Source organism: Glycine max, chromosome 11 (genome assembly GCF_000004515.6).
Source record: "Glycine max cultivar Williams 82 chromosome 11, Glycine_max_v4.0, whole genome shotgun sequence".
In the NCBI taxonomy this organism is placed as follows: domain Eukaryota; kingdom Viridiplantae; phylum Streptophyta; class Magnoliopsida; order Fabales; family Fabaceae; genus Glycine; species Glycine max.
This window is the reverse complement of record NC_038247.2, coordinates 38,913,037-38,937,945: the sequence shown is the minus strand read 5'-3', so window position 1 is coordinate 38,937,945 and position 24,909 is coordinate 38,913,037. Positions and strand designations below refer to the sequence as shown.

Here is a 24,909-nt window from a genome sequence, read left to right as displayed (position 1 = left end):
CATATTCTTTAGCTAAATGTCCTGGGCAAAATCCCCAGAACCACGACCGTTGCTATCATATTTCACAAATTACATTGAAGATAGACATTTTTATGTCGTGATCGTTAACATCTATCTTGTTTTAGAGAATGACTAGGATGCTTTCATTTCATATAAAGAGTGTATTTGGAAGTGGAATTTTGAAGAAAAAGAAAGGACGCTTTTATTTTAAAAAATAATTATATGTTTCTAAAAATAAATAAAAAATAATATGCTAATATTTTATATTATAAATTAGAATATTTATTTAATAAATTATAAGGGAAGTACATCATTTGCGGTATTTTTATAAGTATTTATTTATTATTAATTTTAATTAATATAAAGTAAATATTTATCTTTTGTAATGCAAGGACTAAAACACGTTTTTTCTCATACATTTTTTTTTATTATTGACCGGATTTGTTTTTTAAATTACAAAACTTTATGTCTCTTTTTAATAAGTTTCACTCATAATTTTATAAATTTTAATCAATAATAAAAAAAATACAGTAAAAATATGTATTTTTTTAACTAAACATATTAATTAATTAAGGACTGTGCCATAAGGATTTTTTTTATTATTGAAAATAACAAGCAAGTGTATATTATTGGTGGGTGAGACACGGGTGTAGGTTAGTTTTAATTTAGGTGAACAGTGTATCTTCAATTTTAATCTACATGTTTCATTCACTATGAATGAAAGCGATGCTCCCAAGTGGAAAGAAGACCTCCATTTACACTTTTACCCTCGACATGCTCAAATAGTCTCGCACGATATTAGGGCCCACACGGTAATTGCACATCCTTCCCACCCCAGTCCGCACTCACAGACCACACTCCCTTCTTCGTTACCATCGCCCTCTCACTAGCAACATTCACACTCTGCGGAGCTCCCAAAGCAAGCACTAATCTAACAAACGCAATTTAAAAACCGCAACAAACTTTTCTCTCTTTCGTTCACACACTTATTCTCTGGCTTCTTTTTCTTCTTCCATTTTCGCTTCTCGTAGCATTTTCGGAACACTCATGGCTTCCATTGCCGGATCCAGCTGCGTCGCTCTCCGAACCGCCAATTTCGCCTCCTCCGATAACCGGAAAATCGGTCAGATCCGGCAATGGTCTCCAATTCTCACTAATCTCCGTCCTGTTTCCGGTCTTCGCCACCGATCAAATACTCCGTTTAGCTCCTCCGGTACCGATTTCTTTTCCTTTCTTTCTTTCTTTTTTTTTTTTTGCTTTTCGATCATTATGTTAAGCTTCTGGTTGATTTTATTCGTGTAAGTGTAGGTGTAAGAGCACAGGTTGCTACTCTGGAGGAAGCAGGAACCGGAGCAACTCAAAAAGTGGAATCGCCGGTTGTAGTGGTGACCGGAGCTTCCAGAGGCATTGGAAAAGCGATTGCACTGTCGTTAGGTAAAGCAGGTTGCAAGGTTTGTCTTCGCAAATCCTTGAGCATAATCTGATAGTGAACGATTCACTGTTGCAGTAAAATAAGATAAAATAAACGGTTGACGATTGTTTTTGGTGAATTTCACGTAGTATATCTCAAATTTCTCAATATGCGTATCTCGTTTGCAAATTGTTTTCAACGTAGCGATTTAAGTTGCTTTATATTACTTTTGGTTAGCAAAAAGGAATTGTTTGCAATTCAAGTTACTTAAACTTATTTATATTTAAAATTTAGAGGTTAACTGTCATACACTATCTGTGTAATTTTTTTTACAATATCAACTAACTAGGAATCATACTTGAAATGACTTTTAAGGTAGTTGTTATAGAAGTTAACAAACTTGTCATGATGATTTGACATTGAAGGATAGTGTAAAAAAAAACCTTTATACTGTGCATTGAAATTAAATTCTAAAATTAAACACATAAGAAATATGTTTCTGGTGATAGTGATGCAATGCTGAAGATCAAGTTATTATGTGATTCTCTTTTTGTCAGTTTCTGTCACGATATGGAGCATTCCATGGAACTTTTTTTATAAAGTTAAAGTTGTCTTCATTGCTGTAATACTGTCGTGATTTACTTTGGGATTCTGATGTTTAGTTTCACTGGCCTTATATTGCAGGTTCTGGTCAACTATGCAAGGTCATCCAAGGAAGCTGAGGAGGTTTCCAAGGAGGTAAAATTTGCCTCCTGAAATTTGTGTGATTATTAAAAAAACAAACTTGTGCATTGTTGCTTTTTATGTCATAGTTTTCAGGCAGATCTCATCTTGGGGCCATAATGTAGACTTATTTACAATGTCTGAAATGAACTTATGTGATTACTTTCAAATTTTTGTACATTTTCTTCATTGGCAATGTACTTGAGACTGGGATATCCTATGACATCAACATATCTGTTAGTATAACTGTTAGCAATTTTGTTGTGTCTCAAATGCTTGTTACGATTATAAGCTGGCAGTACCACGCTAGATGCTTGTCTATAAATTTTACACTTTGATGCTCATCTTTTTCTTTTACCAAGGAGAAAGGAGTGGTTGCCTGAATTACATTAGTTTGTGTAGTTACCATTATTTATATATTATTTTACTTGTGCATTAATTTGTCTGACTATTTCCTTGTAGATTGAGGAGTTTGGTGGGCAAGCTCTTACATTTGGTGGAGATGTTTCTAATGAGGATGACGTGGAGTCTATGATTAAAACTGTGAGCAGCTACTCTTGAATCATTAGATTGACCTTATTCTACCCTGGCTGCTTCATGATTTTCACATCTGCAGGCAGTTGATGCTTGGGGAACAGTTGATGTATTAATAAACAATGCAGGTAAGTTGGAAAGCTCCTGTGCTTGAGCTCTCTCTCTCTTTCTCTAATCATTCTCAAGTAGTCATATTATGATTTCAGGAATAACTAGAGATGGTTTATTAATGAGAATGAAGAAATCTCAATGGCAGGATGTTATTGATCTAAATCTCACTGGTGTTTTTCTTTGCACCCAGGTAAATATGTCTACAACCTGAGTTTATGTGAGATTCTTGTTTAGTTTAAGAAAACATTTTCTGTTTTCTCATATAAAATTTCAAAAATGACACCTTTTTTTCACTTAATTTATTGTTTACAAAGATTTGTACATGAAAATTGAAATAGTAAAAAAAGTCCTGTTTACAGTGTTTACTACACAAATCTTTGGAAACAACAAGCAAAATTAAAATATGTAGGCATTTTTGTAATTATTTGTGAAAACAAATAAAATCAGAGAAATGTTTTCTCAAACCAAACAAGCATAGGTTTTTCTTTTCAATTGGATCTGAGATAGTTTATTTTTGCAGGCTGCTGCTAAGATTATGATGAAGAAAAGAAAGGTAACATACCACTTCATTGTTCTTTTATGATTTTTTTTTTTGAGAAATTCTTGGTAAAAAGTTCAATTGACAACTCAAGTGGTTAATTCAATGACTGGTTACCCATTAACCATTGTAATATCATTAATCTGTTTAGTGATTAATTATTCCCATAGTGAAAATATTTTTACCAACAATTCCTTTTTTGTAAATTTTAGTGTTTTTAGCATTCATTCTATTGCTAACTTGATTCACGATTTGCAAGATGACAGCCAGTGGTCACTAAGATCTCTACTTTTATGATACTTGTGTTTTTGCAGGGAAGAATTGTCAATATTGCATCAGTTGTTGGTTTGGTTGGCAATGTTGGACAAGCCAATTATAGTGCTGCGAAAGCAGGAGTAATTGGCCTGACAAAAACTGTTGCAAAGGAATATGCTAGCAGAAACATCACTGTACTTTTCTAAAAATCTATGCATTTCTTTCTAGCATCAAAGGTTTGCAATATCAGTTGATGGAATTAACTTAAACCTTGTTTTCCTTGCCAGGTTAATGCAGTTGCTCCAGGGTTTATTGCATCCGACATGACTGCCAAGCTAGGACAAGACATTGAGAAAAAGATTTTGGAGACGATCCCATTAGGTGAACATTAGAAATACTTTAATGGAAGTTTTAATTTGTTGAATATGTTGTTAACTTGCTATTTTCAACTTGGATTCAGGAAGATATGGCCAACCAGAAGAAGTTGCCGGACTGGTTGAATTCTTGGCTCTTAATCAAGCTGCCAGTTACATCACTGGGCAGGTCGTTTATTTATTCTGCTATAAAATGAAATAAAAAAGGATCACCTGGTTAAACTAGCTAACTACTAGTTCTAATCCATAAAATTATATAGACATTATGACTCATTTGGATAAATTTCTCCATTAGCACTTGAGAAATTATGAGGTAAAAGGAGTAAAACTTTTTTTACAAGTTAAAATTAAGTTATGCACTTCAATTTTTAGAAAAGTTAAATGAGAGTTTTTAAATGACTAAGGTGCATAAGTTGATTTTAACTTAAGTTTGATTCATTTTTATCTTTTTATTTTATTTCCTCCTATAAGTGCTTGTTAAGAACTTTATCCAAACATTATCATTCTCAAGTTTATTAGTTGGGTCTAATAACCTGTCCTGTCCTCTCATCTCAGGGTTCTGTTGTTTACCTGTATTTCCTTCCCTTTTATTTGTTTGGGTAAAATCTGTAATTATCTTCCAGGTATCACTTAAAGTGTTTATTTATCATAGAATTGCTTGTTGCAGGTTTTCACCATTGATGGAGGTATGGTGATGTAAATCAGCAACCTGTTTACCTGGCAACATGAACTTTTGCACTTTTGAACTACTCTTGTACTATGATAGTTTGTTCTTTGCTGAGTTTTGCTTAAAGATAGTTTTACCATGTGATTTATCGTAGAATCTCAGTTGAGCTTACTGATGAAATGCAAGGTGTCCCGCTTCTTGTAGCATTTTGGTATTCATGGTCATGTTAGCAGAATAGGCATAATTCTTGTAAGCAATTCAGTCACATTTGGCATTAGCTTTTCTTTCTTGGATGTTCTTATAAGCATATCTCATTTAAGCAAGCATTATGTTTATTGTCTGGTTCCCCGAAAAGGGATATGCTCTTAGGCCATTTCCTATTGCCGAATTACTATTTGCTATTAGCTATTTTCTCGACATATATTTGCAATCGTGCATAATTGTACCCATGATTTTTCCTCACTCTCAAGCTTCGATTTGCAATAATGTTCATTCGGTTGCGTGGTTTGCAAGCTTGGAAATTTTGACAATATCTTATGATTGAGTTACTGCAAAATTATTCATATGAAAGCTATCAGGAGACGAAGCATTTTTATATTGCTAAAATCACATTCGACCAGTCAGTTCGGTTCAATCGGAGAGCTAACGAATGGGTTGGGTTCAATCTATTTGTTCTCAGTTGAATAATACCTAAAAAACATTCACTAATTAGAAATCTACAAAACTCCATTAACAGGTCCAAATATTGACCGATTTCATTTGAACCCGTTATTTTATGTTACTTTTGGTAATCTATAAAATATTCAATAAAAATATTCTTTAAAATAAATAAAACATTAAGTGATAAAATCAGTCAATATTAGGACTATTAATGTATGAAATTTACTTATTGTGATTATTAACATTTTACTATTGATATTTTACTGAATAAATGGTTATTTTATATTTAAAACTTACTGAATAAATTGTATTTTGAGTTATCCTCCTTTTTTTATTCCTCTATGAAAAATTATGTTCACTTTTAGTCTCTAAAAAGTTTGTCCAATATTGATTCCTCTGATTTTTAAATGCACTATTTTTTTAACTTTCAAGTGTTATTTAAATCACTTTTGACCCCTCAAAGAGTCATCTAAACTACATGAAAGACTGATGGTGGTGCATTTCAAAATTAGAGACCAAAGTTCTAAAAAAAAAATTATAGGAAAAATTAAAGAAAATCCTACAAAAAAATTGTAGGACTAAATATATTTTACTTTTATTTAAGTTTCATCTCCATTTTTTCAAATTAATACATGGGGAAATAAATAATTTAAAATATATATTTAATTAGCAACACACATTTTATTGTTTGAAATTTCTTGAAAATTAAAAGAATGAGTCTCATTTTATTTAATGACTCTCATGATTTTATAGTTTTCAATCAATTTTAACCTAAGTGTGTTAGCCTTAAATACAAATTAACATTAACCACATTTAAACAATGTGCAAATAAAACAAAAACTATACTATACTTGCAAATAAACAAGGCATGACTTCCTGAAAAATCATAATAAAGACTAAATTTATAGTATAAAAGTGAATTGTTCTTAACTCATTTTTTTTATTGGAAGTGATCAAAATTATATCGACTTCACCTATTCATACCAATTTATATGGCTGTTGAAATGAGAGATGCAAAATGTTGTTTAATCAGTAAGAATTAAAGTATTAGAAATTTTTAACCTACTAAGCTATATCCCTTAGTAAAGATATGCCTAATTTGATTAAGCTCAAGAAAAATCAGCAAAAATCTCCCTAGTAAATAAACTGTAACTAATGTCTTCGTCAATTAAATGGCTGGTCCGGCCTGTGTGGTTTTTTGTAGGAATTAACTTTACAGTTTTCGTTTAACTTAAATATTACGCAGATTACAAACTATATAATACAAAGGTGCACGAGTCATAAGCAGTTTCTGTGCCTCGGCGACTATAGCTAAATTAAGTGGTTACCTTAACAAAAACGCATCTCCAATTTTCATATGCCAACAATTGAAGCGTTAATTTGGTCGGAAGCCCCACAGTAATCAAGCTCAACAAAAGTTCCCCCTCCTTCTCCCTTAGCTAGTCTTCCCGGATTGATAGCTATGCATTTCGTGTGGTTTATCCCTTCATTTTCGCTACTAAGCACCTGTGCAACGGTGAATTAATTTCTACATGTTCCATCATAAAATAGAATCCATCACTCTTTTCAGACAGCCCTGATTATTTGATAGTTTTTAAAAGAAAATGATGCGTATAATAGGTGAATACAAATCATTTTACCTTGACAAAGTACTTGATGTCGGAAGGTAGGATAAGTATGTCTGGAACAAACGAGAGTTGAAGGGCTTCTGGAGCAAGCGAAAAGTCCAAGGGAACACTTTCTGCTGGTGTGTAAAGTGGATAGAAGCTGGCTCAAAAATTGAAAGACATTCTGATCATTTCTGAACCCAACACAAAGCACAAAGATCACAAGATAACAGTATTACCTTTGTTGGTTAAGAATATGGTTTGCAAGTCTACTCAAGCGATCAATGGGTTTTCCATCTGCAGCAGTTCGTGATATCTCCTCCCCACTGATTTGCTTGAGAATATCCACGGTGCAGCAGCCAACCTTAACCTGGAAATCAATCAATAATGATCTATTTCTCACTTGCTCCTCTCCAGACACAGCATCCACCTAAACCCTATGACTTAACTTTTTGCTTTTGTTTGAAAGAAAATCAGCAAGTGGAAAATAAAACCTACAAGAACTTTCTTCAGTTCCTTGAACAACATGCTGTGTACAACAGATGTAAGAGTAGTGACATGGACAAGGTTAGAATGAGAAGTCATTCAAACTAAGACTAAAGTTTTGTTACAAAATATATTTCTCGTGTCATCCAGATTTTTATTTATACAAAACCCAAAGGTATAATGCAGAACTCAAGAAAGCAACATGGGTAAGTAACAAAATGTGACTACCAATGCTATACCTTATTTGCCTCAAAGATTCCGGGATTACTGAGACTGACTATCTGAATAATAAAACAAAATTATGTAAGAAGCATCACGTCCAAATTGTGCAGTACTGAATAATATTCTTCTAGTTCAAGGAACTGTTCTGAAGATGAATTCTACCTGAGATTTGATGTCGAATGCAGGCTACAAAAACAAATGATTGAAATCAAATTTTAGATCTATGATTAAACTGATACACTAACTAGAACAAAAATAATGATATCCATATTGATTCAATTAACAATTACCTGAGGAAAAACAAAATCATGGTTAGCATCACGTATAGATGGAACAAGAAGGACACGTGTAGCTGAATCTACATATTCTTCCAACTGGAATTGGCATAGTGCACCACGGGAGAAGTTAGAGGAGAAAAGAGAAAATTCCAAAAACAAATCCAATCATTTAAGTTATTACCTTCTTCAGGATTTCCTCAAATATTTCATCAAAACTAGTGTCTACAGTTCCTTTCTTAATGTCTGGGTGCTCAGAGTCAACAAATGGTCCCAGCTGAGACAAAACCAGTTGTCAACATCAACTTTGCACCCTTACATGATCTAGCACATAGTGTCTAAGGCATAATAAAATAATAATGATAAAAAGATGCATATTGCAGTATAGGTGGTATTTACCAATACAAGCAACTGTGGTGGTCTTAGTTTTGCATGTTTCAGCAGTTCTATAAGAGGCTCAAACAACAAATTGTCTGTTGTAGTAAAGGGGCCAGCAGCAATAATCTGTGAAGCACCAAGAGCTCATGTAAAATATAAAATACTAACAGACGCGCAATATGTATAAAATTATACCAAAAATATTTGAGAAAGAGCTGGTGATCTTTTAAAATCTGAAATAGCTCAAGTGTCAACTGTAACATAATGAAGACAAGATTGCATGCATTGCTTGTATGCCTTAACACAATTCCTTAGCTAGCTAACTAAGATGTTAGGCATTTGATCATTGTTAAGAAATGAGCCTTTGGTAGTAAAACTGTAAGAGCAAAATTTCTAAATGTCCTGGCAATTCACCAAAATGAAATCTAGTGCAATATAGTTCAGAACTCATAAAAAAGGAGATGCATTGTGCATACCATTGATAACTTTCTTTGTTTACAAAGCAGATCAGTTGGCTGATTCTCCTTATCAACAGCTTGCTTCTTTGCAGGATTTGAATCCTCATCAGCAACGGAGGTAGGTATAGAATCCACCAATTTAGTTGCAACGAAGCAATGCCCACTGGGATTATGCCCTCCAATACCAACTATCTGTCAAGATGAAAACTACCTTTTATAATTTGTAAATCTGATACCTTTCACACATTTTAAACCAGAATTTTAACGCATCTTTTGCATTGCTCACCTGGCCAGGAAAAATTGAATAATGGCTTAACCGTTGCAAGTCTAGGCGAACACATTCTCCTCCAGAATGCTCAATACTGTCAAGTTATTAGAAAACAGACCCATGTATGATAGATAAAACTGAAAAGATAAAATGAATCAAATATATGATGTGTAATGTCACCCTTAAACATAGTCAATACCTCAAATGATTTAATGGAACAATATCCACATTAATACCCAAAATAAATAATGGATCACAAAATATTAAGAATTGTACATGACACCCCTCTCATTGACATGAGCTCTGGTCAAGTTGAATAGACTGACTTTGTTTAACACAAATATGTGTTCCATGTTGATTAATACATCCAGCACACCGGCACAGACACATCAGTCTGATGAGATAATAGATACATGCATATTAATGATATTTGGAGATCTAGTAGCTATTACCTGCTCTGCAGCATGACAGACTTCTCATTTAAACGGCCTTCTCCATCACAACAAATCATGCCAACAGCAAAAATGCTTCTCTGACAAATTATATTACTTTAAATTATTAGACAATTTATGCTTATGCAAAGATTATTCAATGCAATCACAGACCAGATAACCAGAAATGATGGCCGAGTTAAACATAAAACAGCATAAGAATTTTGTTAACCAAGAGCCAATAATTAAGTTGCTGTGTATGCATAGGAGAGAGAGAGAGATGCATTATATTTACCTGTGAAGCAGTTGTAGGGTCTGTTGGTTCTTCATGGAGCCCAGAAGCTACAAATGCCCTTGTATGTTTCCTAAGTCGGTTTTCTATTGCATTAAGCTAAAATAACAATAATCAGATCTCAACAAACTAATGTAAAAGGTTAACAACTAAGAGTCGCGCTATATATCACATACCCTATCCTCTGTTCTATCATACAAGAATCTGCAACCTGGTTTGGGTCCTGATCCGTGAATGGACAATGAACTCCTTTCAAAGAGTGGAACTCTTCTAACAACATCATCTTCATTTTCATCATTCTCTACATTAGGGACAGTGTTGATGCTAAATTTCACTGCAAACTTATCTGTTCTTTTTGAAAAGGGTGTTACTAGTTTTGATTTTGATGGTTTTCCAGAAGATAAAACATTCTCATACATTAAAGATGGTGTATCAGGTGCAGGAGATAAAGGATCTTGATGATGATTTATTGGAGTTCCGGGAGTATTGTCCTTTGTATCATCATCATTATTTAAGATCCTGCATATAAGGAGTTTTCATTATAATAAATTGTGGTTAATAGCAATAGCACTTCTTCTAAACTAACAAAAAACAGTTGTTGGCCTTATCAACTACATAACCATACAGGACACAGTGAAAATCAAATACCACTAGAACCAGAGTACTTGGCTTAATATACCAATATGCATGTGCTTTTATATCAAACAAAAGGGGTAGACAAAAGAGCAAAGGCAATTCCAAGGAAAAAAGGGAAGGAGGTTGACAACAGATTGAAGTTGGTACAGATGCAATGACAAAATCATTTACTTCCACAATTACATTATGATGTGATCTATAAGGAGGCATATGCAAACACCATTTACGTTATGCTTGGGAATAAGTTGGGAAGAACCAAAAGCACATTCAACAAGCATCAATCATCGATGCGAATTTGTTCAAAACATCATGTTTCTAGATTATGCCTTAAAAGGTACATATGACAATAAGTAAATGAATGCAGCTTTTGCATTTAGTTGAAAAATTACACTAAATTTTACCACAAAATTGCTTGAGATAAAAGTTTTCAAGCATAAATCACTTCAATTCAAATTCAATAACCAAAATCAATTTTAAAATATCAAAGTGACAAAAAATAAAGTTTGCAACTGCCCTCCCAAACACAGATTAGTGGAGTTAAATTATTATCTTCCTTATTTCTGTGCACTTTTCTTTATTATATGCAGAAGAATTTGTTCATAGAGCTGGGAATTTCCTGTTCTGCAAATGGATTAAAAAATAATATCCCCCAAATTTAGTTGTTAGTGCAGCCAAATAGATGCAATTCAAGCACTGATCGTGAAAGAACCATGGAAATAAATACAAAAACCAAGGACAATATGCTTACATTTCTACGTCTCCGATAGAGTAAATATGCAAGCCAGCTTCCTCCTTCTCCTTTATAACATCCTCTTTCTTCTCATTTTGTAGATGCAACAGAAAGCCATCAATTTCAGCATTTTGTACTACTGGTTCGTTCAGCTGTCTGTCAAAATAATCGTCCATATTCAAACCATAAATTATCTAGAAAACCAAAACACCTATCTCCAAGCCAAATCGTTAAATGAACACTTCCACTTATAAAAAAAGTATATATTGGAGTTAGTGCGCATGACATAAACAGTTCTTTGAAACGTTTATTTCAAACTACAGATTATCTAGCAAACCAAAATACCTATCTCAGAACCGAATCATTAAATCAACACTTCCTCTTATAAAAAAAATAATAGAGAAATTCATATTGAAAAAGTAAAGTATTGGAGTTAGTGCGCATGACATAACACAGTTCTTTGAAATGATTATTTCAAACTACAGATTATCTAGCAAAGCGAAACACCTATCTCCGAACCGAATCATTTTTTTTTTGGAGAATTTCGAATAGAATCGTTAAATCAACATTTCCTCTATTAATACAGTTTTTTTGAGATGTTTATTTGATTTCATGTTAAATAAACGACGCATTATTGTCTCCGGAAACTCGTTAGCAACGTAACACGGATCACAGAGTATATATTCTTCTAAACTAAAGAATCACAAACTGCGAGGGCATAACACTTAGTGAAAATGCTAAACGAAAACAGCAGAATAAGACGCAAACCTATTGAGGTAATAAACTTCCCAGCTTGAAACGAGATCAGAAGGAGTGAGACTGTAGTTGATGCAGAAAGTGACACCTACACATTCTCAAAACATTAACAGATAAACTATATCGTGCGTGAATCGAAGAGAAGAGGAAGAATCGCTTACATTTGCTTAGAATCTCTTGTTCGTCTTCGAGGCCGAAACCGCTTCTTTTGAATTCGGACTTGATTTCCTCTTCCATTGCTCTCTCTGTTTCTCTCTCTAGGGTTTCTCTCACTCGAGTTGAAGTGCAAAGAAAGAATGGCGGGAATTTTGCCGGTTTTGGGTTTATAAAGAACATTGGCTTGGTTTTATTACGATTATGCCATCTTCACCGCGCCATATTAACAGACCCACGGAATATTACCGCCTTATCACCATTTCCATTATTTTCTTCTTTTTTCTCTTCATAGGTGATCTTTTTTTAAATATATATACTTCCAAAAGAGATTAATTTTGTGAATGAAAGTTCTTTATAGTAGAAAATTTTGAAATTTCATCTAAGAAATCAATTGTATATAATTTAAACCAATCATTTGTTGATACCGTTAACACTAATTGTTTAAATAAATAAATACACTTATATATAAATGATTTTACGTCATTTAAAATCAAATCAATCTTCTAAATTATTGGTTAAATTGATCCACATGTTCCCATATTTTTTATCAAATTTTTTATTAGATCTCTATTATTTTTTCTTTTGATTGAGTCTTTTAAACTTTTATTTCTTTTTAATTAGGTCTTTCCGCTCAATTGCCTTTATGAAAAATTAACTGCATGCACTTAAGAGTTTTATGCAAAGTTCCAACATTCTGCAAGTTAAATAATTGTGAGAGACTTGAGTTTTTATTTTAGGAAAATAGTTTTAAATTAGTTTTCACTTTTCAGATAGATATAAACGTGGGATTACAAATGGTCCTAAATCTAACAATGATACTTGATAATTAATGATAGGGACTACAACAACAAAAAAATAAAATGCTTGTTTATAGACTAAAACGTGGATTTTATAGGTACAGAAACTAAAACGCAAAATGTGAATAAGTATAAAGACGAAATACGCAAAATGAATAAGTATAAAGACGAAATGGATAAATTGAACCATTAATTTATGATATCATAAACTATTGACGTGATGAATAGAAATGCAGCGTGTGAAAATTTGTAGAGTTTTATAACATATTTTGATGCATGGACTTGGTGAAATACTGTGAAAATATGATCCAATTGTGTGCATTTTCGTAGAGTTGTAGTTAGTCATAATTTGTTTTCAAAAGTTATAGTCTTTGTCATGACACAACATTCTTCTATTTTTCAAGTATTTGAAAACAAATGATATGATTCTTCAATGGTGTTGACAATTATTATCATAAAAAAATGATTCAGTGAATAACATGATTTATTCTAATTAGTTAATTTTAAAACATAATTAATAGAGTTTTTCGTAAAAATATGTTTAACATAGATACCATATTTTTTTATAAATTCACAAAGGTTCTTGATCACATGTGAAATTGGTGATATATTATAATTTGTAATTTTGTGTGTTTAGAAAAAAAGTTTAATTCATTTTCTACGTAAATATATTTTTATTACATCTTCTAAGATATTTTGAAAAAACGCATAATTAGGAATACTTTATATAAAACACATAATTATGAATACTTTGTATGAATTTTGATCTTGTAATTTTTTTCTAATTAAGCTCACCTAAGGAATGCTTGTGTTTTTGCCCACTATTTAGTGGTTGTTTTATTTCGTGAAGGCAGGGTCCATTTTGAAAGTTGTTTTCGGGGGTTGGTGATGCTGCTTCTATAGTAGTATCGGTTCTTGTATATGGTCACTTCTTGTGGCCATTTTAAATTTCTTATGTTTAATGAAATTTTTGCCATTTCAAAAAAAAAAAGCTTTACCTACTAAGGATTTAATGGTAAAGTAGTTTTGTAAAATTGAAGGTCAATTACGTGATTAGAAGAAATTTAGGTTTGAGAAATATTACATTAAGGGATAATTGATTTATTATCAAGAACCAAAAATTAATTATTTATTACTTTATTCATCGCATCAAGAATTTCAGTCTTAATTAAATCTGAAAATAAAATAAAAATTATTTGTTACTTAATTCATTACTTTACTCGATAAAGAAGGTAATTAATCGATTGCATCGGTTATTATACTACAAAATCATAAAAGCAATACTATATTCACTACTTCATTACGGTTACAACCGGTATACTCGTTCAACCGTGTCTCCAATAATGATCTACATTCTACATAGTGAGCAAGATAGTTGCTTCAATTTTGTGCAAGGCTAGTTGTGTGTCTATCACTTCTACAAATCCTATGAAGCTATCTATTATCTATATTCTATGCATAAAGCATGTATGTAAATGCTTTCTTGTTATTTAGTTTCACCCATCTAACTTTTAAAACAGTTGGGAAATCAATGATTGCATCAATAGTCTACGAGAAGAACTTGTAGTTCTTGGCCGATAGTATGATATTCCTTAGAGCACCAATTGGAGATAATATCATCAACACTACCCCAAGAATAATGCAGATCTGAAATTTAAAAGATGGAGAAGAAAATTATTTAAAGCTTTAACAATTTGATAAATTGAAGAGGTGTCTACTAAAATGACAATTAACATACCCAGTTAATTGTCCAAGACAAGCCAAATTTCTTGGGCTTTTTAAGCTTAAGCCATATGATACAGGGCAACTGCAAGTAGGATAAAAATAACACTACATTAAGCAAGTGCATTAATTGGATTGATAATACATATTCTCAATGATCTATATTCAATAATATATTTTAAAAGTTGAGAAATAAAAAATAAGTATGTTTTCTACTTACAAAATATGATGTCGGGGCAAACGCAAAGCCTCCAAGAAATCCAAGAAGAGAGCCAAAGAACGGAACACATATGCCAATTAACATTGTCACCGCTGAAAAAACAACAAGTATTGACCAATTGTCCAAGCCAACAATCTAGCCACTCAAAAGAAAGTGTCCATAAGCAATCACTGATAATAATCACATACCAACATAAATAGTGCGAGTTGTTACTCGGAGTGCAGTAGAAGGTGGAAAATTTAATTTTGTAACCATGCAGGTTTCGATCATATCAAACACTGGCATGGCAAACACCTGTGTTTACAAAGAAAACACAATGAGAACATTGGCTAGCTAAAAACAACAACAATAATCACTAAAATTGAAAGTTGAAACTTTCCTGGTAGCCTCCAACAACGTGGACAAAGACAAAAAGGTTAGCAGCGGCAATGAGCCAAGCGGGGCGTTCTAGTGTGATGAGGATGTTATCATCAACTGAGTTTCCAAACATATAGTATCCAATGAAGGCAACAGGTAAGTAGCAGAATGCAACTCCTATGTATGCCAAAATAACTCCTCTCCACATGGGTTTCTTGGAAGGTGTATCTTCAGATGAAGGCATGGTTGCTTGAATTTCCAAAACCACATTATGACCTGCATAGGCAAATGCTACATCACCCAAGGCAGAAAAGAAGTTGAATACAGCATCAGCAGTGCTAGTGGCTCTGGAGCCATAATCCACATTTGCGTCAATCCCCTTGTTTATAGAAGCACACCAAGCGATGGTTGAGTATCTGTTTAAATTAAACAGTTCACCCTCAACATTAATCATTTGCTAATAATTGTAAGATTAGATCAAGGACAAAATTTGGCTGTAATTTAAGTGTTGTTCTCCTATCATAATGAGAGTATCACCTTAGTAGCCTATGTTGATTTTTAGTGTATATATATATACATTGTTCCCGTGTGAAAATTAGAGTAATCTATACCTCAATAACCTACATTGATCTTTAATGCAAATCCTTATTATGCCAATTATTGAGATGATGCCCTAATTATGATTGGAGAACAACAGAGGTAGAAAAGGAGTTTGGTTACATCAAAGACATGACAGCTGCAGCAAAAGAGATAGCAGAGATGTCGTTTAAGTTGGGGCATTGCGCAAGAGCGAAGTTCACAGAAGCGAAGATAACAATCCAATATGAGGTCTTAATATCTTTGCAATCGGGACAAAGGGTATCATGAACTTTCTTCAATGACTTGCCCCCAGTAACCATATAGACAATGCACGTGCCAACTTCAACAACAACTTGTTGGGGAACCACAATCCAGAGACCTAGTTTTTCTCCGAAGGCATGTTGTCCCAACTCATGGTACCTATCAAATCTTTTTCCGGGCACCATTTCGTGCATCTCAACCATTTGCCACAGGGTGTAGAGGGTGATTACCCATGACAAGATAAGCACGGTGGAACCGGCACCCCTATTATTTTTAAATGATGATAATAATGATTAGAAACACAAGTATGTTCAATTAAAATCAAATGGAAGAAGGTTTAAGAAAAAGTAATTCATGATCCGAACCATGTGATCCTAATAAATCTTTAGGTGACATATAATTGTATTTTTTTTAAAATTTATGAAAAAAAAGAATCACGTAGAGATTGATTGGAGCATATTACTCAGTTTTAAAAAATGTGACTTGAGGGAGAAATTCTTATGTGCCCCAATAGCACCACATACTATTCATTAACATAATATTTTAAATTGAAAAAGATACCTTCAATCAAGAATAACATACTTAATTTTTGTTAGATAATTATTAAGTGTATCATATATCTTTAACTCTCTCCATGTCACGTGATTATTGGTTGAGATTATGAATAAGGCAATGGTTGTGGACTTAATAATTTCTTCACTTTGAGTTTTTGATTTCCCAAAATTATAGGTTGCGAAACTTAGTTTCCCATGTTTAATATGGTTTTAAAAAAATAACATTTTTAGGAAAATAATATTTTCCAAAAATATTTTTAATCATTTTTCTCCAAAATTTTCTCAAGAGGTGAGAATCTTATTTTCTTGAGCTTAATTTTTTATTTACTACAATAAAAACATAATGTTATTCTTTATTAAATTATATAATATGATAAATAATCAAAATATTCAATAAAAATATACATAAATTTCAAATTTCTTAAAAACTTGTCTAAAGATTCTTAATGTCAATTAAACAAATTTTATTTTTTCAAAAAATATAATTCATAAGATTCATGATTGGTTATAGATTGATTGGGACCTACGACTACATGGATTCGAAGTATATAATAATTTCTCAAAAGATAGGTGATATTAAAGAATGCATGTACCAGCCCATATTTGACATGGCAAAGGGAAGGCTGAGGACACCTGCACCAACCATTGCTGTGAGATTGTGGAAAGCTGAAGACCACCATTTGGCAGTTCGGGAACCAGTGACTGGAAGCCAATCATCAATTGCCTTCTGCTTGGCAGCAACATCACTATTTTCCTTAGAGTGCCCCATTTTCCCACCCCCACATGCAGTATTTGATTAATTTCTTTGCCATTCACTTGAATTCATATAGCAAAGAGTAATGTGTCTGCGTGTTTTTTGGGGGAGGGTGGGGGTTACGCAACGAAATCTGAACAACGAACACGGTTTTATAGAAACTGAAAGGACAAATGTGAAGCAACTATAATTAGAAAAGTTTAAGTTGGTTTTTTTACTAAGAACGTCGTTTCTGATTTTTCTTTGGCTCTAAATACTTTCTCGGTGGATTCTCACCATCCAGATTATGGACATCAAATATGGGGTGTATATTCTTTTTGGTGGAAGTCTGGTTTGAATTGAAATAGAGAAGAAACAATACATTCTACTTGTGGTGGCTTTAACAATAATGGTATATTCCTGAGAAGGGTTTATACAATATAGAAGTTTTTTTTTTTTTTTTTTTGTTACAAGAGTATGGAAGTTTACGTAAGAATTATTAAATCAATTTGACTATACATTCTAAAGAACTAACCAAAAAATTTGAAGATGCAACATACTCTTGCACCAAGTACGATTGATACATAGAAGTCAATTTTTTTATAAGTAGATGTCCAATTGTTTTAGGAGTGTTAATAATCATTCACCCTTTTTGGGGAGAATTTATCAAGTGGTGGTCTTTATGATTTCAATCAATGTCTACATAAATACATACTTAAATTTTATAATTTACGATGAAAAATAATATCACTTGATTTTGATGATGTGTTATGTAAAAATTAGTGTAAACTAATAGCATTTAATAATTTCTCAAGACTTAATTAAAGTGAAAGATGAGAGAAATAAGGAGAAAAAAGAAAAGGTGGTGAGAGAAAAAAATATAATAAGTGATGGATTGAAAAAGGAAAGAAAAAAAAAGAAAAAAAAATCAAAATCAAATAAATAAATAAGTAGATGTATATTTATAATATTTAGATAAGAGGGAGTACCACTTTAGCAGATTATGCGAGGAATTTGATTTGTAGTTTTATACTTTCATTTCATTGTCAGTCGTGTAATCGGAGCATGTTACACCTTGAAAAGAGTACAACATACATTGCAAAAAAAAAAAATTGTAGCAAGAAGATCCAGAGTAAATAACATATGTCTAACAAGAAAGCAACACAAACATGTTACACCTGTGTGCATATTTGTGCCGTAACTTTTACAAACTTGTCATTACAAGCTAAGTAGTATGTAATCTATAGTTTTCATGTTCTCACCAAATTGATCACAACCGTTAGGCAACTATGGAACTTAAACGTTTGTAGCTGCTGTTTGACTTTGCGCAGCTATTGGAATCTTCAACAGCAAGGCCCTGTGCTCCAAAAGAAAAATACCCATTCATCAATTTCTTATTGAAGGAACACTGTTTGTAGTTCAATAGAAGTGTGCCGTCATCTATTGATCGATTAGAGCAAGAGGGTCCCATTATTTCAACACCCTTTTGTTTCTTGATGTATGAAAGAGAAGACACTGATAATTCCTGGAAAGGACTAGGAGTTGAATGAGCAGAATGTGGCTTTAGCTGAATTACACCTTGCATTAAGCCTGCACTGAATTTCACATTGGAGGATGGGCTAGGAAGAGAAGTCCTCATAGGTTGTGTTCTTTTGTTGTTTGGAAGGGAGCATGGTTGTGAGTATCTTTGCCGCAACGGGATTGGAAACTCTTCCAGGTTTCTACTTGAACTGAAAGGATCATGAGAATCATCATCATCTTCCAATTCTGAGGCAGCTGCTTTTGTCTCTCTTCTCCTAGGCCAGTGGAGACGAAACTTTGAGCGCCTTGCATTGACAGAATTAGACTTCTTGTTATGTGGGGAATTGGCTGAGTCAGAATTGTTTAGTTCGTTTGAGCAGGAATATGATTCCACACTTGCTTGATCATAATTGGTGGCGTCTGATGAATTCTCAATGCCAGTGTACAAGAATATCTCTGCATCTGGTATTCTAAATGAAGTTCCAGGACTGCCTCCAATGACATGAGCTTTTTGATGAGTGCAAAGGGCATTTCCTGCCACAACATCCAGACATTTAGAGACCCCTCCAGAGGAAATCATTTGCTTGATTAGAATATCAGATGATGCTGATCGCGCCCTTTGCTTTAAAAGATCCAAAGGGGTCATCCCATCAGCATCACAAATGTTCAAATCAATTGATGACACAGACATCAACAATTCCACTTGTTCACATTGAATATTATCAATCACGGATACATGAAGAGCCGTTCTTCCATCGTTGTTCTTAACATTGATAATGTCCCGTAAGTTCACAATCTTTCCACTTACCAATCGCTTCATGAGCTCAGTGTGCTTGTCCAGTCTACGGAAACCGGGACTTCTGAAACCAGCCACCGCCATATGAAGAAAAGTATCTCCGTAGTGATTGGTAAACAATGCTAGCGAGGGAGACGCAAGAATCAGAATCTCAACCACTGGTAAGTGACCCCCGTAAGAAGCTATATGTAATGCTGTGTTCCCTTGATCATCTGTTAAGTTTACAACATCAAATGATGCAAGTAGATTTCTCACCACCTGCATCATTGAAATGATTAAGATAAGGGATAGTGAAAACTGAAAATGCAGGACGTACACCAGTTTGGACATATTGAACTTCTGTAGAATTAACTATGACGCACATATACGATACCTACCTGATACAAATATAATATGATTATTCTAAAAACCTATAACATATGATACGAGTATGATACGTGTTTAGATGCAAATAAAAACTTATAAAATGTAGTAAATATATATAATTGAATCCAAATTAAGACCAAATTTCTTACATTACTAAAAACAAAATTATAAATCATTGTTATCATGTCTTATATGCAATTATATTAAATTTTAATAATTTTTTCAAAGACTTGAATACTTCACAGTGAAATATCCAAAAATACCAGTTTTGATACACATACATATTGGATTACGAATAGGTAAAGTAAATAAAAGCATTGGTACTTCACAGAGGATTAACATTTAATGAAAACTTTTATCAAGCAGACTACTAAGATGAAACTCTAATTCTTGATAGAGAACAGTAACAAAAAGCATCCATAAAACTACATTTTGTGCAAATGTCCAATCCGAATGCAAATCAGCTTAAAGCAAAAAGGGTAAAATGTAGGATGAATTCACCCAAATATGGATAGTATAATTTGAACAGTATACTTGATATCTTATATTTAATACTCATCATCCTCGAGGAATCAGATATAATCTGCTAATTATATTCATTCAAATCATAGAATGAAAGGATTAAATTGTATGAAACAAGCTGGTCAAGATTCAGAGTAAAGTAAAGTAAATGTCTCACCTCAACCTGTCCTCTAGCAGCTGCAGTATGAAGAACAGTGCATCCTTGAGTATCTCTAAACCCCAAAACGCCAGAACCGTTCCTCACAAGCCGTTTCAGCATCTCCCAGTTCCCTCCTCTGGCAGCAGCATGAACCGCTCTATTCATCATGTCCCTCTCATAAACATCCTCCATTTGCGGCGGCGAGAGAGCAGAACGAAGCAGAAGCTCAAACACCTCGCAAGAATTGCTCCTCGCAGCAGCATACAGTATATCAGTGACTCCATACTCTCCTTCACCAAACACGAGAGCAGGGTACTTCCCCAACAGCTCCTTAACGAAATCCACGTCACCGGCCGAGGCAGCAGTGTAGAGTAGCCACCCGCCGTAGCCGGCGCGAATGAGAGAATTGTGTGCTCTTCCTGCCTCGCATTCCAGCATCAGATTCCTGGCAACCTGTGAGCGGCATTTCGCGACGTCCTCGAAGTGTTTCTCGTCGTCCCACACGGTTTCCAGGCGGCGGATTCTGCGTAGGGAAGTGAGCTTGATGAGGAGGTTAGCGTCCAGATGGAGAAGCTCCACCACCAGATCATAGTGGCCATTCGCGGCGGCGCAATCAATGGGAGATGCATACCACCATTGTTCTCCCGTACTCTCCCACCGAAGAGGCAAATAAGGAGGCATTGCACATTTGCAATTCTCGCGCTCCAAAACACACCTTTTAAAAAATAAAACAAAATAAACCTGTGCAAGTGCAACACACTATTATCTGCAGCAAACTTGAAGTCAGAACTGGTGGTTGTTGTTTAGCTAATGGTGTGATTGTGTGAAAATTGTTGGTGTGAGAATTCAGATTCATAGAGTCAAGTGTGTGTAAAGGTCGGTGGGGATGGCATAATTAATGGCGAACATCAACCTAACTACCGTTCTCTGCTGAATTTGATGGCAAAATGATGAGAAAAAAAAAACAGAGTGAAAACACATGTCACACACGGTGTATGATGTTAAGATGACCAGGGTTTTGTCTCTGAGTGACGGAGACTTGTGTGTCAATGCTGCAGAAGAAAAGTTGAAAAGAGAGCATAGAAAGATTAAGATTCTCTGGTCCGTGAACATATGGCCAAAGGGCATTTATTTAATTATGATTATCTGACCCCAGTAACCAACTGGTAACATTTAACAATCTTGCGTCTGTGTCTACCTAAAATTAAAATCTTGCGTGTAGAGAACAGACTCTGTGTAAGCATAGTTAATTAAAAAAAAAATCAATTATATTAAAGTAATTTTAGCATGGATTAACATCAAAATACGAAAGTATTATTTAATGTATCTTACACTTTTGATTAGCACAGTTAAAATTTATTGTAATTTAAGCTTATGTAATGATCTCTTAAGTGAGTCTGTGCTGTCAATTTCAACATATCGCTCGCATCCTGTCCCATAATATTGAGAGTGTCTCTATGCTCTGTCACTTTTCATTATATAAAAAAAAGGACTTTTGATTAGGTATAGATATTTGGTTAAGGAAGGATTGCTCTGAAAAGTTGTTTAATTCATTCACTTTAGGAAATTTCAAGGAATTTGTCACACCTGAAACCCTAGATTTGGTACAACATTTAATTGGGTGCAGAGAGACAGAGAGGTTGTGGGCACAGACTATTGAGGCAAATCAAATTTTTCATACATGATTTTCATTTGCATTATTTGCTCTGCAAAGAATAAAGATTATTGCAGTGCTGAAAGCCATAAAGCAAACAGCTATAAACTTATGTGAGCATAAACATTTGCTTGATAGGAATAGAGATGTCAGTCAGTTAAGATTGGGACAAACCCTATAGCTACGGCCATGTACTCGTTTTTTACTTACACCAGCTAAATGCTGAAAACTATAACTTGAAAAAAAAAAAAAAGAATGAGGTTTCCATATCATTGTTTGACTTTTGTTGATTGAAAAAAGTGCCAACTTCCTTAAATTCTCACTTCTGTTTCTCTTTTTGGGATGTTTAAACTTTTCAAAATTTGACATCCTCGCTTAAATACTAAATAAATATAGTGATAATTTTTAACCATAAAGTCATCATTATTCATAACTTAAATTGCTGTATAATTTAATATTATTGTCGATCTCAATTGGACGGAAATGATTTAATTGCTGTAATTTTAACGATTGAAGGATGTAATTAGAATATTTTAAAATTTGGAAACGATACTAACACATTTTAAATAATTTATAATTTAGTAATCAAATTGGTAAGTAAGCCTTTTTTTCTTGAAAATACTTCTTGCCCAAGCAAATTTAGATCATGACGGGTGGCTGCCATCTCTATGGAGTTTGGAAGTGGCCTAACCATTGGGATAGATCCATAAAATTAATTGCCTGGTTTATTTACTTATTTTAAGGGAAACATATCATGATGGAGAGGTTGATCATTTTAATGAAAATGAAAGAGCACAACACATGAGACAAGTGAAAGTGGCTTACGATTTTTCCCTTTATTTGCTCTTCTAGATGGAAATGGATGAATTCAAACACATGGGTTCATTTCTCCATATGAGGAGATTTTTCCCATACGTAATGTAAAGTATTTTTAACTTCCATAAAAAAAATGTAAAGTGTTTTTTATAATATTATTTAACTGAACAGAAATGTCATATGTTGAAATTAACATTAAAGTCTTTATTTAACTTTTTTACAACATTAAAAATGTATACGCTATAACCAAGGGGGGCTTTCGTTATTTTCGACAGAAAAAAGTCATATTTGTGATTTGTGAAACCAAATTTAAAGATGTCATAACAATAAAAAGTGTAACTCAGTTGAAAACATATCCTGTTATTCACTCAAGCTTCTCAGGCTATCTCTGTTAACATGATTATGATTAGGCATTTGTTAGGCCTTCAAATCCAATGAATCTAGATTTTCAAGGATTATAAACTGCTGTAAAATGCAGCTTCTTCAAAGGCCACTGACAATTAAATGCAAGAAAAACTAGCTACATGATACATGGTTGAAATAAGTGGGAAGAAAAAGGAAATTAACTATATGCTACGTATATTCTGGTATACAACTATACACATGCACGTGAACACAAACCTTTATTATTTCTCTCTTCCATCACCATCAGTATATTGTATTTTCAAGGATGTCTTGCAGTAGCTGACTCTTTGAAATCTTGTCCTTAGCTTTTTGAAGGACATGAATGAACTGAAAAGAGCTGTATTAAAAAACTGATACAGTGATACCAGCCTCTTATCTCTATGTGTTGATCCCAAATTAATTACGATGAGTTAAATTTTAAAAATTAAACTTAATTAGTGTATTTTTTATTTCCTACATATTTCTTCTCTAATTATCTCTTCTTTTTTTTGGAGAGACTCTAATTATCTCTCTTTTATTTTCATCAACAATGTTTCTCTCCTCAACCAAATAAAGTTTATGTAATCAGGCACACGTTACATTTGAGGGGAAAAAATGACAGCATGAAATTAAAAAAAAATGATGAGAAATGTGATTAATCAAATTACGTAGTAAATAGAAAATGGCTCTCCTTTGTCAAAAAAGGAAAAAAAAAAAAGAAAAGGGTTCTCCAAAAAGTTTTTGAAAGCATATGTAGAAAGAAAAATAATAATGAAAACTAAGAAATTATAATCTTAATAATGCTTTTTTTAAAAAATTGTTTGAAAAGTTATCTCTTTTTTGGATTAGATTATATCAAGTCTAATGTAGGAAGGAAAAAATATTGATCCAATTAATAAGAATTAGATTTATATATGCATGATAAGAATAAAAGTTCAACTTAATAAGAATTAGATTTATATATGAGAATCTTGTTAGATAATCTATATATATCTACATTTATAAGTAGTTTTTGAACTAACTTCAACTCTACTTACTTAAGAAAAAACTCTCAAGTATGAGAAAATAAAATAAAATTTATAGTACATGTAAAAGTTATAAATCATCCAATTTGGACCGCATATTAAACTGCGGGGCATCGCAATTCAACTCTTTTCACGTGGAAGGTGACTCTGGCGAAGGAATCGAGGAGCAATGTGGGGCTTCTTCACTCACTCATCTATATGTTTCTGTTTCAGCATTTCTATTCAACTGCTAGATCTACATCATGGGATCACCATATTTGATTTATATATCTGTCTACCTCTTCTTTAATCAAATCAAATGAGACGTGCATCATCCATGTGCCACCGCCATATAATCATAATATCAATAGTGCAACAAGTCTTAAAACAATTGCGTAAGACAAAATCTGGCTTGGCAATTCCAAAAAAAATGGATCAAATTAACATTATTTGTTTCATAGATTCCTACTCCATAAATATATTAATGAGAGATAGATCAGCTTTACTAATTTCTTT

At 33.3% G+C, this 24,909-nt stretch overlaps 4 protein-coding genes across 8 annotated transcripts; 1 reads left to right on the top strand and 3 right to left on the bottom strand.

The window, feature by feature from the left end:
- The first annotated feature begins 814 nt into the window (after positions 1-814).
- Positions 815-4,936, top strand: LOC100806814 (3-oxoacyl-[acyl-carrier-protein] reductase 4). The gene is made up of 11 exons (XM_003538516.4): positions 815-1,213; positions 1,309-1,451; positions 2,096-2,149; positions 2,597-2,677; positions 2,751-2,796; positions 2,875-2,969; positions 3,300-3,332; positions 3,632-3,766; positions 3,860-3,953; positions 4,033-4,115; positions 4,614-4,936. Exons 1-11 carry the CDS (start codon positions 1,048-1,050, stop codon positions 4,644-4,646), a joined length of 963 nt encoding a protein of 320 aa, XP_003538564.1. The 5' UTR covers positions 815-1,047; the 3' UTR covers positions 4,647-4,936.
- A 1,361-nt stretch (positions 4,937-6,297) lies between these two features.
- Positions 6,298-12,135, bottom strand: LOC100795306 (DNA polymerase alpha subunit B). 5 transcript variants are annotated; one of them, XM_014764272.3, is made up of 16 exons: positions 11,974-12,135; positions 11,825-11,900; positions 11,075-11,212; positions 9,867-10,209; positions 9,694-9,789; positions 9,420-9,499; positions 8,986-9,061; positions 8,718-8,891; positions 8,263-8,367; positions 8,048-8,140; positions 7,879-7,962; positions 7,751-7,774; positions 7,606-7,647; positions 7,120-7,250; positions 6,914-7,040; positions 6,298-6,801 (listed from the first exon to the last, which is right to left on the bottom strand). In XM_014764272.3, exons 1-16 carry the CDS (start codon positions 12,047-12,049, stop codon positions 6,772-6,774), a joined length of 1,695 nt encoding a protein of 564 aa, XP_014619758.1. In that variant the 5' UTR covers positions 12,050-12,135; the 3' UTR covers positions 6,298-6,771. The 5 variants fall into 5 exon arrangements, with proteins under 5 accessions (XP_014619758.1, XP_003537544.1, XP_040862886.1 ...); XM_003537496.5 differs by having other exon boundaries at positions 6,298-6,779; XM_041006952.1 differs by having other exon boundaries at positions 6,914-7,017.
- Positions 12,136-14,022: 1,887 nt separating this feature from the next.
- On the bottom strand, positions 14,023-17,483 carry LOC100807881 (lysine histidine transporter 2). The gene is made up of 7 exons (XM_041006951.1): positions 17,052-17,483; positions 15,785-16,168; positions 15,090-15,480; positions 14,896-15,004; positions 14,708-14,799; positions 14,504-14,572; positions 14,023-14,412 (listed from the first exon to the last, which is right to left on the bottom strand). Exons 1-7 carry the CDS (start codon positions 17,225-17,227, stop codon positions 14,314-14,316), a joined length of 1,320 nt encoding a protein of 439 aa, XP_040862885.1. The 5' UTR covers positions 17,228-17,483; the 3' UTR covers positions 14,023-14,313.
- A 732-nt stretch (positions 17,484-18,215) lies between these two features.
- Positions 18,216-21,635, bottom strand: LOC100796359 (ankyrin repeat domain-containing protein 50). Its single transcript, XM_003537498.5, has 2 exons — positions 20,554-21,635; positions 18,216-19,766 (listed from the first exon to the last, which is right to left on the bottom strand). Exons 1-2 carry the CDS (start codon positions 21,214-21,216, stop codon positions 18,471-18,473), a joined length of 1,959 nt encoding a protein of 652 aa, XP_003537546.1. The 5' UTR covers positions 21,217-21,635; the 3' UTR covers positions 18,216-18,470.
- Between the last annotated feature and the right edge of the window lie 3,274 nt (positions 21,636-24,909).

Bases quoted from the DNA above. Each gene is read 5' to 3' on its own strand.
- LOC100807881 (XM_041006951.1), bottom strand. From the start codon at position 17,227: ATGGGGCACTCTAAGGAAAATAGTGATGTTGCTGCCAAGCAGAAGGCA. The intron at 15,005-15,089 runs CAGGAAAGTTTC...TCTTTGTAAACA, and splicing joins TCCACGTTGTTGGAGGCTAC to CAGGTGTTTGCCATGCCAGT. The intron at 14,800-14,895 runs GTATGTGATTAT...TTGTTTTTTCAG, and splicing joins AACTCGCACTATTTATGTTG to CGGTGACAATGTTAATTGGC.
- LOC100806814 (XM_003538516.4), top strand. From the start codon at position 1,048: ATGGCTTCCATTGCCGGATCCAGCTGCGTCGCTCTCCGAACCGCCAAT. The intron at 2,678-2,750 runs GTGAGCAGCTAC...TCACATCTGCAG, and splicing joins TGGAGTCTATGATTAAAACT to GCAGTTGATGCTTGGGGAAC. The intron at 3,767-3,859 runs GTACTTTTCTAA...TTTCCTTGCCAG, and splicing joins ATGCTAGCAGAAACATCACT to GTTAATGCAGTTGCTCCAGG.
- LOC100796359 (XM_003537498.5), bottom strand. From the start codon at position 21,216: ATGCCTCCTTATTTGCCTCTTCGGTGGGAGAGTACGGGAGAACAATGG. The intron at 19,767-20,553 runs GTGAGACATTTA...TCAATGATGCAG, and splicing joins CTGCTAGAGGACAGGTTGAG to GTGGTGAGAAATCTACTTGC.
- LOC100795306 (XM_003537496.5), bottom strand. From the start codon at position 12,049: ATGGAAGAGGAAATCAAGTCCGAATTCAAAAGAAGCGGTTTCGGCCTC. The intron at 10,210-11,074 runs GTAAGCATATTG...CCTTATATGCAG, and splicing joins TCTATCGGAGACGTAGAAAT to GATCTTAAATAATGATGATG. The intron at 8,141-8,262 runs GTAAATACCACC...GTTTTGTCTCAG, and splicing joins CACCACAGTTGCTTGTATTG to CTGGGACCATTTGTTGACTC.